General features: G+C 36.3%; 1 protein-coding gene across 1 annotated transcript in view; it reads left to right on the forward strand.

The window, feature by feature from the left end:
* mrps5 (mitochondrial ribosomal protein S5) overlaps nt 1-15580 on the forward strand; it is a 32090-nt gene that overhangs the window by 14331 nt on the left and 2179 nt on the right. The window contains exons 6-10 of the mRNA XM_067455604.1: nt 9127-9217; nt 9755-9801; nt 10074-10131; nt 11395-11457; nt 13021-13157. Coding sequence (XP_067311705.1) covers nt 9127-9217; nt 9755-9801; nt 10074-10131; nt 11395-11457; nt 13021-13157 — 396 coding nt within the window. The remainder of the gene's footprint in view (nt 1-9126; nt 9218-9754; nt 9802-10073; nt 10132-11394; nt 11458-13020; nt 13158-15580) is intronic.

A 15580-nucleotide genomic window follows, 5' to 3' on the forward strand; every position in this document is an offset into this window, starting at 1 on the left:
TTAAAATGTACTCATGTTTAGTTTTTCCCCTTCTTAAAATTGTTTTAAATTCATACAAATGAATGAAGCAAATTAGCTTGTACTTTAAACACGTTTTTTCTTCTTTCAGTTTTATCTATGTATATTGTATCTGTCCCTATTCAAATAACCATAAATAAATACAATTATGAGTGAAAGGGAATATTCTGCAGGAAAATAATACTTATTTACCAAAAATGTGTTAAGTTGATTAACTTAAGTTGACTGTAAAGACATTTTTAAAAGGTTACAAAAGGTTTGTCAAATAAATGCAGGGAATATTCTGCAGGAACATACTTCATCAGGATTTTATTGAATTGTGAATTGTTATAATTAGTTAATATTATAATTTTTGGGCTAATTAATTATATTATATTATTGGGTTTTTGTGCTGGTTTGGCCTTTCTGGTATATTTTACAATGGGGTAGTTTGTTGATCAAGAGTTTATAAGAGTTTTTTTATTTAATTCAGAAAAATTGAGAAAAAAAGTAGCACAAATAAATTCAGTAGGATAAAGATACAAATTAAATAAATATAAATGTTTTTTTGTTTGTTGTTGGTAGGTCTAACACTAATTTTCAAAAATACTACAGAAACTGAATAAAGTCATTAAATGTAAAATAATGCTGGCTAGTCTTTTAGTCCTGTATAAATTAAATACATGATTCCTTACAATTAAATCTATCTTTTGTTGTTTTATCAACATTAATCCGTCCTTCAGATGAGACGATAAACTAAGGTCTTGACTTTCTGTGGTCATTAAAAATCCCATGGCACTTCTTGTAAAGAGTAGGGGTGTCCTGGCCAAATTCCCTCCATTGGCCTTTACCAATCATGGCCTCCTAGTAACCCCCATCCACTGAATTGGCTCCATCACCCTCTCTTCTCTCCACCTATTGCTGGTGTGTGGTGAGCGCACTGGCGTCGTTGTACTGTGGCTGCTGTCACGTCATCCACATGGATGCTGCACACTGGTGTTGGTTGAGGAGAGATCCCTGTCATGAGTGTAAAGCGCTTTGGGAGTACAGTAGTACACATTAAAGTGCTATATAAAGGCCTCATTCATTCATTCATTCATTCATTAATTAATTAATTAATCCATTCATTCATTCATTCATTCATAATGACAGACATTAGGCATGTCATATTTGCTTGACGCTTGCTATTTTGAGTGAGTGAGAGGGAGAGAGAGACAGAAGATTCACTCACGTTGTTTGTGAAATTGTCTCGCAGAAAGTTTTCAAATAAATCATTTAATTTTCTAATCTGTGTGGATTATACATGGAGTATATATTTGTGGATTTACATTAAAAAATGTTTTTTAAAGAAATTAATACTTTCATTTAACAACATTTTTTGTTAAATTGACTGTCAAGACTTTTATAATGTTACAAAAGATTTATGTCAAATAAATGCTGTTCTTTTAAACGTTCTATTAATCAAAGACTCCTGAAGGAATAGTCATTAAGCATTTTTGGAATTTCATTAAGCAGCACAATGTTTTCAAGATTGATAACAGTAATAGATGTTTCATTAACACCAAATCCTCATATTAGAATGCTTTCTGAAGGATCATGTGACGCTAAAGACTGGAGTAATGACTGATGAAAATTCAGCTTTGACATCACAGGAATAAATCACAATTTAAAATTAATTTAAGAATTAATTTTCTCCATGGCTCTTCAGAAGTCAGCATCATTTTGCCTACTATTTGGAAATAGCCTTTATGTTGAAAAAAAGGCCTTAATGTTCCCTCGGTAGGTACCTAAATAGGTTTGGAACAGAGCTAGTGTGTTAGTGATGATGTTCTTTGGAGATATTTGCAACATTTCATCATTTTTAAATTCAAGAGAATCGTATTTTTTGTTTGGTGTGTATATCTCCCTCGTGTATGTGGATTTTCATTTGTGTATCTCAGAGCTTCTGAACCACTCTCTTGAACTCCTAAATGGGAGGCAATCGGGGCACAAAATCTGCTCAGCACAAAATTATCATGTAGTGTAGAGTGTCTGGAGAATTATCTAATTATACACAACAATGAACGTTTGATAAACAAATCTCTGTATAGAGCCCCTGGCTGGCACCACAAGACTCATTTGGCAAAAAATGTTGCTGAGTTTCGAGAGGAAATCAGTACAACAATTCACCTTGGGTCCTCGTCTTTCTTTCACTCTACTCTCTTTTCACTCTACTGTGTTGTCTTTCTTTTGTCCTCTGATTCTTTCATTTCCATAAAGCTTTGTTGGCAAAGAAGTGGGCAGCTTTACAGCCAAAGCTTTTTCTTCCCTATCTGAACACTGCAAGGAATAAAAACTGAAGATTTAGGTGAAGTGATCTTTTTTTAATTCTCTCTCTTTCTCTCTCTCTCATTAGCTGTGTTTCAAAACGTAATGATCTGCCTCGGTGCTGTGGTAGATTTCCCCTACGCACTTGACTTAAGTTGTGGCGTCTCCTAATCAAATGTATACTCTACTATGCAAATTTATATTCTGCTAGTCATCTCTTCTTTAGCACATGCTTTGAGTCGGATGATGTCCCGCCCCTTTTGAACACTTTGGAATAACACATCTACTCTAGTTTTCCACTTAAAGAGATAGTTCACCCAAAAATGAAAATTTGGTGTTTATCTGCTTTCCCCCTGGGCATCCAAGATGTAAGTGTGTTTGTTTCTTCAGTAGAACACAAATTAAGTTTTTTTTAACTCCAACCGTTGTTCGTACTATGCATGTCAATGGGGTGTTTTCTATGAGAGTCACTATAAGAGTAAAACACACAGACATACCAATCCATATTCAACCCTGTTGCTCGTGGCGACACATTGATGGCGAGCAGCAGGGTTTATGGATTCATTCTAATAGAAATCATTCTAATATGCTGCTTTGGTCCTCAAGAAACATATCTTCTTATCAACATTGAAAACAGTTGGGCTGCTTTATATTTTTGTGGAAAATGTGATGTATTTTTTCCAGAATTCTGTAATGAATTGAAAGTTAAAAAGAACAGCATGTATTTAAAATAGAAATCTAGTGTCTTTACTTGTAATCATTGATTTGATACCTTTTACGCTTGCTGAATAAAAGTATTAATTTCAAAAATGAAAATCTAACCCCAAACTTTTGAACTTTTTTTATGCAAGGTGGAAACATACTAATTGAATCAAATAAAAAAATCCACTGAGCTTATCACCGTGCATTATAGGATTTTTTACTTTATAAAGGTTGCTTGCGATGCTGCCAAAAGCATGTGTGTTCGGAGGCTTCGTAACTAAGTTAACGAATTTACGCCAGCAATGTTGCTTTGATGCCTTAAAATACTGCCTACAAAGGCAGCTCGCTGGAGTTGGGAACAGAACTATTCTGTTGCTCTGTCTTTTCCCATCTCTCTCAAACTGTCGTTTTGACTGACGTTTTAGGGCCACTGGCAAAAGTGACTAGAATGAACCACCACCGACTGTGAGTCAGACCCCCTCAGTCTTTTGCAGTGTCCAGCACATTAGCTCTTAGTCTGGAGAACGGCATATCGCATGTGATCGGGCACATGGTGGCACGTTGTCCTCACATTACCCCCCAGAGCTTATGAGAGAACCCAGTACAGACACACAAGAGGGCTTGCATTCAGATGTGTTTGTGCAGTTCTCCAGGACCTCCGTCTCTGTGTATGCAGATTAATTTGAAGTGGTTCTGAAAAGCTTGGTGACATTATCAGACATGCATTTAAAGTGCCTCGCTTTTCCTTTCCTCCATCTCGCAGTCTCCCGTGTGTCCTAGAGAAAGCACAAGTAAAGTCTAAAAAAGCCCAAGTACTTATAAAGGCACATTAATTAAGCCAAATATTTCCTGTAAACTCAAGAACCTCTCCCAAGGACACACAATGTCTGCCAAGAGAGAGGGAAGAGAGCCATAGTGCTCTAGAGCGGATGATACATGAGCAAGACTGAGAGAGCGAGACAGACAGAGGAGGGCAAGAGATATGGCTGATAGTTAATGGAGAGTGATAAAAAGATAGAATGGTTATGGAGCTATATTAAAGCAAGGAAGACTTTTACTGTTTTAGGCTCCCATATGCAGTTCATCATGTTTTGTAATAGTTAAATGATCTCATTCCCCTGAAATGCATCTTACACACCATTTTACATAGTCACACTATACATTGTCACGTTTTTTTTATGCTGACATTTTCATACTACTCTTTAGAGACATTTTACTCCATAAAATTGACTACGTTTCCTGGGATCCACTTATAATGTAAGAATGCTTTTTACATCAAAAATTGTCATATTTTATAAATGCATATTTCCTACCCTGATTTTGGCCTTCTGGTTTGAATTCTGTTTTAAGAGGCGTGTCTGCTGTAAGAGTTCAGTGTAAATGCCCACTGGCAATCAGCTGTGATTGGCTAACGTCTTTACATTTGAAATAGCCAAGTATTACTCTCTCTTTTAACGTGTTTTTACTATTACAGCTCTCATGGTTAACTAATCGTGAAAAAAGTTTGCATTACTTTTAGATCTATGGCATTATATTAAGATCATGGCATAAAAAGGTTGCAGAGGCATTGTAGCCGATCACAGACACATGTTGAGCGCATGAAAGCAGTAAAAGTGCAAACATGATATAGTTGAAAGATTCATTGAATAAAATGGGAGTCACTGATAAACTCGCTGTTTGAGTGACCGCTTCAGCACACACTGCTCCAATGATCGCAAAGGGAGCTTTCTTTCATCGCTTTCTTTATAGAATTTATTCACTGTTAAATAACAGCTTATTTCTTCCTACTTAGAGAAACAACGCAAATTGACTTTTAGTTACTGGTTTGATTTACTGACAAACAGACAAAGAATGTCTGACTGTACATGAATCATTACATTTCAGATCAGGCATTAGAATTAACACAGGTACTTGTATGTTACATTACTGTCAAGTCCAGGCAGTATCCTCAACGGCATGCTTATTGCTTGGTAGCTTGATCTGGGGTAAACACCATGAAGGCCTATGTTACTTAGGGTACCTATTCTATAGCATGTCATGTGTGAATGGGTGGGCGGTGCTAAACAGGCAGTGATGAAGTAGGCATTGATATTCTTCTGCAGAGGCGGTACTTGACTCTCTTTGACGTCATAGATTCCCACTGTGAAAAACCTGTTGTTTGCTGGGCCCAGTGTCAAGAAAAGCTCTTATTGGACTAAAAAAGGACATTTTAAGTTCTGAAACTTACAGGATATTCTTTTAGTATGATGACCTCTTATATGTCTTAAACTCAAGGAACATGTGATTTCTCAGTTCATGACCCCTTTAATTAATTAATATGTTATAATTTTTTTTTATTTCTTAACCAATTGTTTACAAAAATATATATTGGTGTCACTTAGCCTTATATAATGCAACGTAAAAGTGTTTTTGTTTTAGTAATGCTTTGTAATGCACCTTATAATACATTCTAGGGTCTTATGAATAATTGTAACCTCAGTTATAATACATTATAATGCTTAAGTTATGCCTTAGGAAGTCTAATTCATTAAAACACCTAACAAATAGCCAATTTTAGATGTAACAAGGAAACTGCAGATAATGTAATGCATTTTAATTTTCATTACAATTATTTATAAAAACATAATGCATTATAATATACATTATAAAGTAAATATAAAGTACATATAAAGTATTATAAATTAGCTATACATGAGTAAACTAAACACTAACAAAATAATAAAAATTACTATAAGAAATATTACTCACTGTAAAATGGGTATTTAAGAAAATTATAACAGTAAAAATATACAACTTTAAGATTTATGTATTTCTCTTTTTTTTTCAAATGTTAAATCATAGAGTTTTGTTGTTTTTGTTTTGTTTTGTTTGACTATACTCCATGACCCACTTTTTGGTTGAGAATCACTTCTTTACGCTGTAGCTAAGGTTACATTGTGTCTTCATATTTTACACTGTAGTAATAAATATTACCTTCTAGACATACCTTACGCTGTGTGCTCAGTCCCATACATGCAGCGCATATACACCCCCCCCCCCCATAAAAAAATAAGATACGTTTAAAAAACAAACACATTTATTACACATACAGACAATTTCTCACCAAAGTGGTTTACACTGTTGTCATGCTCGCTTCAACAAGTAAATACGAAAATACGAAATGATCGCTGTGACAGCCAAATTTGCAGCAATATAGGAAACAATTGCTGTAATTGCAAGAGAGATTTGAAGAGCTAGATTTAATAGTCTTGTATCACTAATATGTCTGACATATCTTTGTTGTGAAGCTGCAGTACATGTCATTTATAATGGCTGATCAGCAAAGATAAACATGCTCATATGCATTTTTGTCCCTGAGCAGCATTCAAAGGTGGCGTTGTTGCATTTAATTAAAATGATAATTGCGGGTTTGGACAACGGTTGTAGTGGTTGTATAATGACATGACCTAACTACTGCTAATGAGCAGATGTGTACAGTCGTGTCTATACAAAACTCTGTCATTGATTAAAGCTCTTTGTTTGGTTGTCCTTTAGATGAAAAAAAATTGTTTTGCTTTCAATGAAGTTGGTGTGCATGTGTTTGTCGAAGCAGTCTGAACAGATGGCATGTGTTTCAGCCTCACACTGACAAAATGCAGGTGGGAGTCTCCCCCCCATCTCTTCCATTCTTTTTAAGTAAACATTGTTCTTTTTGTCCCCTGTCATCATTTTCATTTAGTGGTTCAATTTGAACAGTATGGTGTGCAATTGACTTCATTGATCTAGACACCGGGCAAATGACTAGAGTGGATCTTATAGAGAAAGTGTCACCAATAATAATCTCTAGCGATTTCTGTAAGTGTGATGATGTGTAATAGTCACGTTTTTATTTGGATGCACATATGCAGGGATTTTTAACCTGGGAGCACTAGAGATGCAGATGATATTGTGAGTGATTTTGTTATATATACCTGATTCTAGAAATAACCCATTTATCGATAGACCTCTGGCTTGTATTAAAGCTCAAATATTGACTAAGTTGTAAAATGAGTTATTCTAGAATCTTGTCAGTGTGCATGGATCACTTTGGGTCAGTATCAGAAATGCGCGGGTTGATCCAAAATGGGCAGTCTGCGGTCACCCGCGGTAACGAGTCATCAAAAAAAATAAAAATAATAATATATATATATATATATATATATATATATTCGGATTGCAGTTTTTCGGGTTGTTTGAAATAAAGATAATGCAAGACAAAATGCTGGATTTCCCAACACTTTGAACTGACCAGTGCTATTATACCATTTTAATAAGCTATCCTTTTTTAAACGCATATAGCCTAGCTCAGTAATGTCCAACACGATCACATGGTAATGCGTATCAATAGTACGAGTCTGCAATCTCGTGGAATGTTCTATGCAGTTTTTCGCGTGCATATGATGCGCACTTTATGGCGTGTATGACACGCTCTTGGGCAGGATGGGAGTGTTGGGGTGGGTGGTTCGTGCGTATAATACGCCATAAAGTGCGTAATCATATGCACATGAAAAACCGTGCATAAAACTCATTTTGCCGTATACATTCCAGGGCAGGATTTTTGTTGGGAAAATCGGGGGAAAGACGCACACTTCGATTAAACTGAAAACTAAATGAAATAAATGAATAAATCAAGCCTTTATTACATAACATTAGACTATATCATACAGCATTCAGAAAAATAACAGTTTGCGACTTAACGCTCCTAAGGGCTTTCACACTTTTCCAAAAGTGGGCTCTCTCTCAGTTGACCTGTTGATGAATTCTCCAAGCAGGGTCGAAACATAAACATCACATTCATCAATAATATGCATCTAGACAGCTGAAATGGAAAATGATGCACCTCTAAGCGCACGTCAGGGCCTGAAACATTTCTCCTCCACAGGCTGGATTAATGGATATTATGCTAGGCCAGGGAGCATTTACTACTTTTAAAAAATGAGGGTCAGGTAGCAGGTCGGGTAACATTACAATATTTTCTTTTTTGCGGTCCGCGTATTGTTATTGTATTGTATTGTTGTATTGCATCGCGGATTGTTTAAACATTGACCCACGCATCACTGGTCAGTATGATCTAACTGAACCTAAGCTTTTGAACAGTGTTGTAATTTTTCAGGTATGTACTTGTAATGAGATCCTAAAGTGTAGAGTTTAATTTTATGAAGTTAAAATACCCCAAAAGGGAACATACTGAACAGCTGAAGATGTGAAATTATTGATACTGAAGATTTAGGACCAGCCTTGGCAATCATATGCATGTGTGCTGGCACTGGCATGAAAATGGGTAACTACTGGCACATGAACAAGAGACATTAATACTGTTTTTTATTTAATTTAGCTGCTTTAGAGATGTTTAACTCCCTCGTGTTTGCATGCAGAACTACCTCTTGTAGTAATCCTTATCCTCATCCTCACCCAACATGCTTTATTTAGTTATGAAATGTATGAAAGCCAAATGAACCATGTAGTGTGGATAAACCATGTAAACGGTCTAGTGGGTTGTGCAGTGGTACTTTGAGTGATATAGAGGAGGCGCTACCGCAAGCATGGTTTTAAAGCTAGGCTTTCTTCAGAATAAAAAAAAGTATGTCTCGACCCATGAATATAATAGTGAAACAAGATATGGCACTTCAAAAGGTTGCTGACTGCTAGTTTAGGACATAATCAGCTATATAACTTTTGTGCTTGAGCTCTTTGAACAGTCTGAAATCCACCTCACAACTTCTTTTGAACATGTTTAGTTCTTGCCAGTGGGTGGCTTTTTCTTTCAGCACAAAGATCTCATCATATCAGTAATACTCCTACAGCCACTGTTACATAACCAATTTCAGTAAGAAGCGGGAGCAAGAATGCTTTTATTCTGTATAAGTACCTTATACTATACAATTACACACACACATCTGCAGCTGTGTGTGTGTGAGAGAGAGAGAGAGAGAGAGAGAGAGAGAGAGAGAGAGAGAGAGAGAGACTTCAGTATTTGAGATGTGTTTAGCCTTTGAGTGTATTAGCCTTTTCTAGTAGGTTTGTACTGCCTCCTGCAGGTTGTTTTAAGGAAATACACATGCATAAATCGATCCCCTTCAGTTATTGTTATTTGATTGACAGGTCAAGAGTGTGTTTAACGTCACAGCTAAAGAGAGCAGGAAGAGATCTATCAGTGCTCTGGTCGCTGTAGGCAATGGAAATGGAGTCGCAGGTAAATCCGTACACCTTTAATGATGATTCTGAATGCCTTAATCGAGATGCAGGTCCTGTATGCATTTTTTGTTGTTGTCATTTTCAGCTTTTTTAGTAATAAATTCACTCATATGAAAACAGCAATCCATATCATAAAAAGATGATGATGATGATTTATTTATGAACAAAAAATGATTAATAATAATATACAAATAATTTTTAAAACCTTTTTTGTATTGCTAGTCTATGACAACCTTGAACTTGGGAAAGTGCTTTACTATTATTAATAATAATCTAAAATATTGTTATAATATTATTAAGGATAATTTACATTCTGCAAGTCATTCATTAAGCAAGCACATACACAATAGAAGAAAAGTTTGTAACAACTAGTTGTTCAGACAACTCACTGACTAGCCGATTTTGAAAATATGCACTTTTGCCCTTCTTAAGTCTCAAGTATATGGTACAATGCAGTAGTTTAATATGAGGCTGGGAAAAATAAAATGTCCATAATCAGTGTCAAGGAGCTGTTTTGTTCTCTGCTTCTCTGCAGGGTTTGCACTGGGGAAAGCAGCTGACAAGAACACAGCACTTAGAAAAGTAAGCCACCGTTCACATGCATACATTAATTCATGCTCACCCAGAGTCACATAACACATTCATTGCTGGCACAACTCCCTCCTGAAACACCCTGAGGTTAAATGACTTGCTCAAGGGCACAATAATGACAGAACAGGGCTGTAAGCTCGATGACTCCTCAGTTCCCGTGGCACACTTAAAAGATTTGAACCTTCAGCATTTCAGTGTTAGAGCCACCAAATTAGGTTACAGTGAAATCATCTTGACATTAAACACACTGCTTTGTTTTACAGGCAAAGAACCGGGCCATGCATTATCTCTACTACATTGAGAGATACAACAACCATACCAGTGAGTCACACTCTACTCCATGTGTTACACACATGCGTCACTGACTATCATATAACCAACAGACGTTGTAAATCTCTTCTGTATATGTGCTCTTGTGCGGTTTAAGAGGATTCAAGTAAGGATTCTACCGTCACAGCATTAATCATTTACATATGTAGTTTCCAAGTTTTGATACTTGTATTTTGGGCTGAGCTATCTTGTATGAGCCTTTTTTTTGGTTGTGGGTGATGTATATCGAATTCTTAGGGCCATATTTACTACCAGTTCGCACAATCGCAAACCCTCTTTTGGGTACTGCCAGAATTTTTACTACATGCAAAAAATAGCACTGAAAAGGCATGGATGGATATTTTTTCAGGTGACCTTGCATATGTGGGAGTTTCCCTTTTAGATGCAAAATTTATGGGAGGAGAGTATTTAAATGAATCATGGAAATACTGGTATTTGTGCCATTATTTTGCATTGGTCATTATGGAAATGATCTTTAATTTTGCACGTTGTCAGTAGATCACACTCAGAAACTTTTACACCTATCAGCGCTTAGATGCTAATTTACCTTTAGTAAAGCTGGCTCGTAGTATACATTCACATCGATTTTGCTGGTGACAAAATCGCATCATTAATATTAATATTCACTTTTACTGTATTTTATTTTAAACATTTTAATCAAATTTACAATGATGTAAAAATGATGTTTCCTTGTTAAAAAAACAACTTTATTTTCTACAAATATTTCTTACATTTATTACTCAGTCCTATTTTCTATGTAATTTACATTGCATTTATATGCACTAAACGATTTATATTTCAAATAAATGCTGTTCTTTTGAAATCCAGAAAAATGTATCATGGTTTTCACAAAAATATTAAGAATATAACACAACAGTTTTCAGCATTAATAATAAGAAAAGTTTCTTGAGCACCAAATCAGCATATTTGAATGATTTCTAAGGAACATTTTACACTGAAGACTGGAGAAATGATGCTGAAAATTCAACTTTGTCATCACAGGAATACATTGTGTTTTAAAATGTATTGGAATTGAAAAGTGTTCCTTTTAATTGTAATAATATTTCATAAAATTACTGTTTTTACTGTATCAAATTGTATGAGCATAAGAAACTTTTTTTCAAAAGCATAAAACTCAACTTTTAAACAGTGTCGTATGAGCTTTTTATACTTGAGAAAGTGTTGTATGACTCTGAGCTTGCTTGCCTTCTCTTTCTATGTTGGTAATGTCTCTCTTTTCATCCTCATGTGCAGTATATCATGACATCGAGTCTAACTTTAAAAGGACCACGCTTAGAATGAAGAAACAGAACAAAGGTAAATGGCTTTGCTTAATTACAGAGCTGTGTTCCAGTATATCACAGAGCTCACCTTGTATGTTTTGCAGTATGATTCTTTTTTTATACAAGAGATTTGGTTTAAAATTTTGTTCAGGGGACCCTGTTTACTTGTACAAAGATCTAGTAGCATGCATCTTCTGTGCCCACTTTAGATCAGATTTTGAGGGGGACGATCTTTGTTTTTGTGACTGTGTGCATCACTTGTGACTCCAGTCAGTTCTGCATGTTGAAAATGGCAATTAAACAAAAAAACAACAACTTTGTGTAAATTCAAACTGTCAAGCAAATGTCTTCCAGAACAGTACCCACACAGTATCAGAAATCCCTTCGTGCCTAGTCTGAGCCGTAATGGATTGAATTCATTTCAGACATTAGAGCTGAAATTATGACGATTATATTTGAGATTGAGTTCTGATTTCAGCTCTAATGTGACTTAAGTCCAGGTATCACCTCTGACTCCCAAGTAATGAAACCTGCCGGAAGCTGTTATGATTAGCCCTGGAGCTCCGGGAACTCGCAGAGAACATAACCTGCCACCTCTGTCACTTTGTCTTGTTTAATATTGTTCCTGAACATAGCCGTGGGATCACACTTACTCTGGATGTCTATTCTTCTTTTACTTTCTTTACTCCAGTGTTAAAGCCACAATATGTAAGTTTCCGCCACTAGAGATCACTTATTCCAAACAAAGGCGTAACTTGATGATGCCTGGATTTCGCTGAGCTTTTATTATGCCGCAGGCGACCACTTCCGCTTCTTCCAGTCATGTGTATGTGGGGTAAATAAGGTTGTTTTATCATCTTAGAGTGAATTGAAAGTTATGACATAATGCCTTTCTGTGCGTTCACTCGGGGGCTGCTATGAAACACTGCAGTAAGCTAGATCAACATTAGGCATGGTTAACAATTCAAACAATAAGACTGTGTTGAGCTATATAACAAAGATTCGTTTTCTGTCTACGAATGTATCCAAAAAGTTGCTCATCTGTCTAATAAAACAACACATAATATATTAAATCATATTTGGTGTTTCCATGATTTCTACAAAATAACACCGGAAATTATTTTTTCATTAGAATCAGTTAGGGATAATACACCCCAAAAAGTTAATTTACACCGTCCTTTACTCGCCCTCATGTTGTTCCAAACCTGTATGACTGTCTGTTTTCCTTTGGAACACAAAATAATATATTTCGAAGAATGTTGGTGACCAAACAGTTTTGGTTCCTGTTGACTTCCACTGTATTGACAAGAAAACAGTGGAAGTCAATGGGAACCAAAACTGTTTGGTAACCAACATTCTTCAAAATATTTTCTATTATGCTTCAGAACAGAAAGAAAGTCGTAGAGGGACATGAGAATGAGTAAATGATGAAATAATTAAATTTTGTTTAGACTACATTTAAATGTTTTTGTTTTATTTATTAAATTGTGACTTGAATTTAATGAATATGACCGTATTGACTAAATGTCTTGTTTTCAAAAAGTAAAAAGATAAATAACTTTGTAAAAGTTTTTCTCTTTGTTTTCTTACCTATCAGGTTATGGACTGCGTTGTCATCGGGCGGTGATCACGCTCTGTAAACTGATTGGGATAGAGGATATGTACGCAAAAGTAGACGGTTCAGTCAATCTCCTCAACATCACCAGGGCTCTTTTCCATGGCCTGGCCAATCAGGTGAGAGATTACAACGGTACCATAACCATCAGATCGGTCCTTGTATGCGTCTCAGTGGCTTGTTTGATATAGTGACTGTGGTTTTGCCAAGTGCGCCTACAAATAGCCTAGAAATCTAGACGCACCCTAGCGGCAGCAAATTTAATCTGCCCGCAAGTGTTGTCTAGCAACTGTCCATACCCTTCTGAGCTGTATTCCCCTAACTCTTGCCGGGCCAATCACATCGTGTATAGAGTCGGTGGGTGGGGCCATAATGACGACGGCCGAGTTGCGTTTGCGTGCTTCTAGTAAACACAGAAACTGGCCAACGGCAGTGTTTCGAATCAGCTTTGACCGCGACTCTGGAAGACTTGGAGTTAAGCGTTTTTCTGAGAAAAGGACAAAGAACAGCACTGAAGTCGTTCTTAAAAAGGGAAGATGTGTTCTGAGTTTTACCGACCGGATACGGCGAATGTTTAATCTATCAACGAGCTCTGTTTCACCTTCACCTTGCTCTGGTTGGTGTTGCGCTATCCTATCGCGTGCAGAGGGAGTTTAAAAGACAACCGTTTATCCCGCCCCTCGGATTGAGCCCTGTCAATGGTGAGTTTCCAGACCAAACATCTTGATGTGGGTCTGGCTTGTCAGGCTACTAGCGCTGTGCAATTTATCGAAATATCGCAAATGTACATATCGCAATATGCATATCGCAATGGCTCGCAATATGTGAATGATTTTAATAGTCCTACTTTAACATTGTGAAAAGTGTACGTTTTAGGTCACACATTGGGCAGAGAATAGACTGGGCACATTACTGTTACTTATGTGACTTGCTTGACGTTAAAAAGAGTTATTAAACGCAATAATTAGCAGAAAACAATCATTTGCAGTCTCGCACTGTTTGACACAAGCACCAGAATGTGAATAATTTGTGACACAAATGTTGGCTAAAACACTGCTGGTCACTTTCAGAAGTTGTAGCGATGCTTTCTTTTCCCAGAAAGAATGTGAAACACAGATGGTTTGGTTTCATTCTCAGTTTTTAAATATTTTTATATATATAATTGAAATAGATTTTATACACTAATTGCAATATCGTATTGCATATCGAATATCGCATTATTTAACAAGATATCGCTTATCGCATTTTTCTTCAATATCGCACAGCCCTAATAATAACAATGTTTACTTATTGAAAAATACTTGCCATTGTTGTAATTTTGAAGTTAATATTTAACTGGTTTAAATAAACCTCAACCATTAATTACCTCTAAAGTCTAAAATATATTATGGGTAAATGACAATGTTGTTCAAGCCCCTACATTCTTTACTCTCACACTAAAATCAGATTGATGGTTTATGGGAATGTTGTACCAGGAACAATTGTTGGCTCCAGTCATCTATTTGATACTGTCTTTTTAAAGATGATGTCTTTTTAAAGGGTTGATGAATTGAGAAATCATCTTTCTCTTGAGCCTTTGATATATAAAAGGTTAATGGTAATATAATAATATCCTGTAAGTTTCAGAGCTGAAAACTTCCTTTTTAGTTAAAGAAAAGCTTTTATAGACACCAGGCCTAGCAAGCGATTGATCTCAGAATGTGCCTTATCTTTACGCCATCGTGTTGCACCACTACAGAATAATAAGCATGTGTAATTCAGTAGCCCCGCCCACCGACTCATGGGGCAGTTCAGATCGCACTAGCCAGCAGCAATAAACATTCTGAAGAAGATAGCAAGATGTTGCGGCGCTATTCCTGGTTGTGGAAGAACACAGTCACTGCATATTAGCTTCCTTCGATCCTAATATTAAGAATGCGTGGTTGAACTTTTTATTTTTGATGAAGTTCCAGCTCACTTGGGGAAGACAGTGTAGATCTGTTCACTTCATCTCACTGCGGAATCGTTTTTAAACAAGTCTCAAGTCGAGCTGGATTTGCAGATAAATTGAGATTAAAACACAATGCTGTTCCTTCTATATTGGATCTGACAGGAATGGTGCAACACACTTAGTATGTGAGTAAAACATGTCTTTTTATATGTGATAGTATTGCATTGGAATTAGACTCGGTGTATGTAAGGTTATTGGCAGGTCGGTAAATCTTAAATCATATTCAGTATGTAGAAGGTACAAAAAAAATTCCTTGAACTATAATATCCCGCTCATGTCCATTGCCGTCATCATAAACCTGTACATTCTTTACGATTTGAGTGATCCATCTGAATCAAGCTAGTTAAATGTCTTTAATGTGTGAGTTGTGTCTAAAAATTGTTATTATAGGCCGTAGGCATGAATTGTACTCGTGATGGAACGGTAGTGGAGTGCTCTCGGAGTGCATGAAAACCACAACGCTCCAACTTTTAAAAAATCCGCTCCTCACTCCGTTCAACATCACATCGCTCCACTCCCACTCCACTCACATACTCTGGTTGTCACTGGTGA

Source organism: Pseudorasbora parva, chromosome 10 (genome assembly GCF_024679245.1).
Source record: "Pseudorasbora parva isolate DD20220531a chromosome 10, ASM2467924v1, whole genome shotgun sequence".
NCBI classification, from domain to species: Eukaryota; Metazoa; Chordata; class Actinopteri; order Cypriniformes; family Gobionidae; genus Pseudorasbora; species Pseudorasbora parva.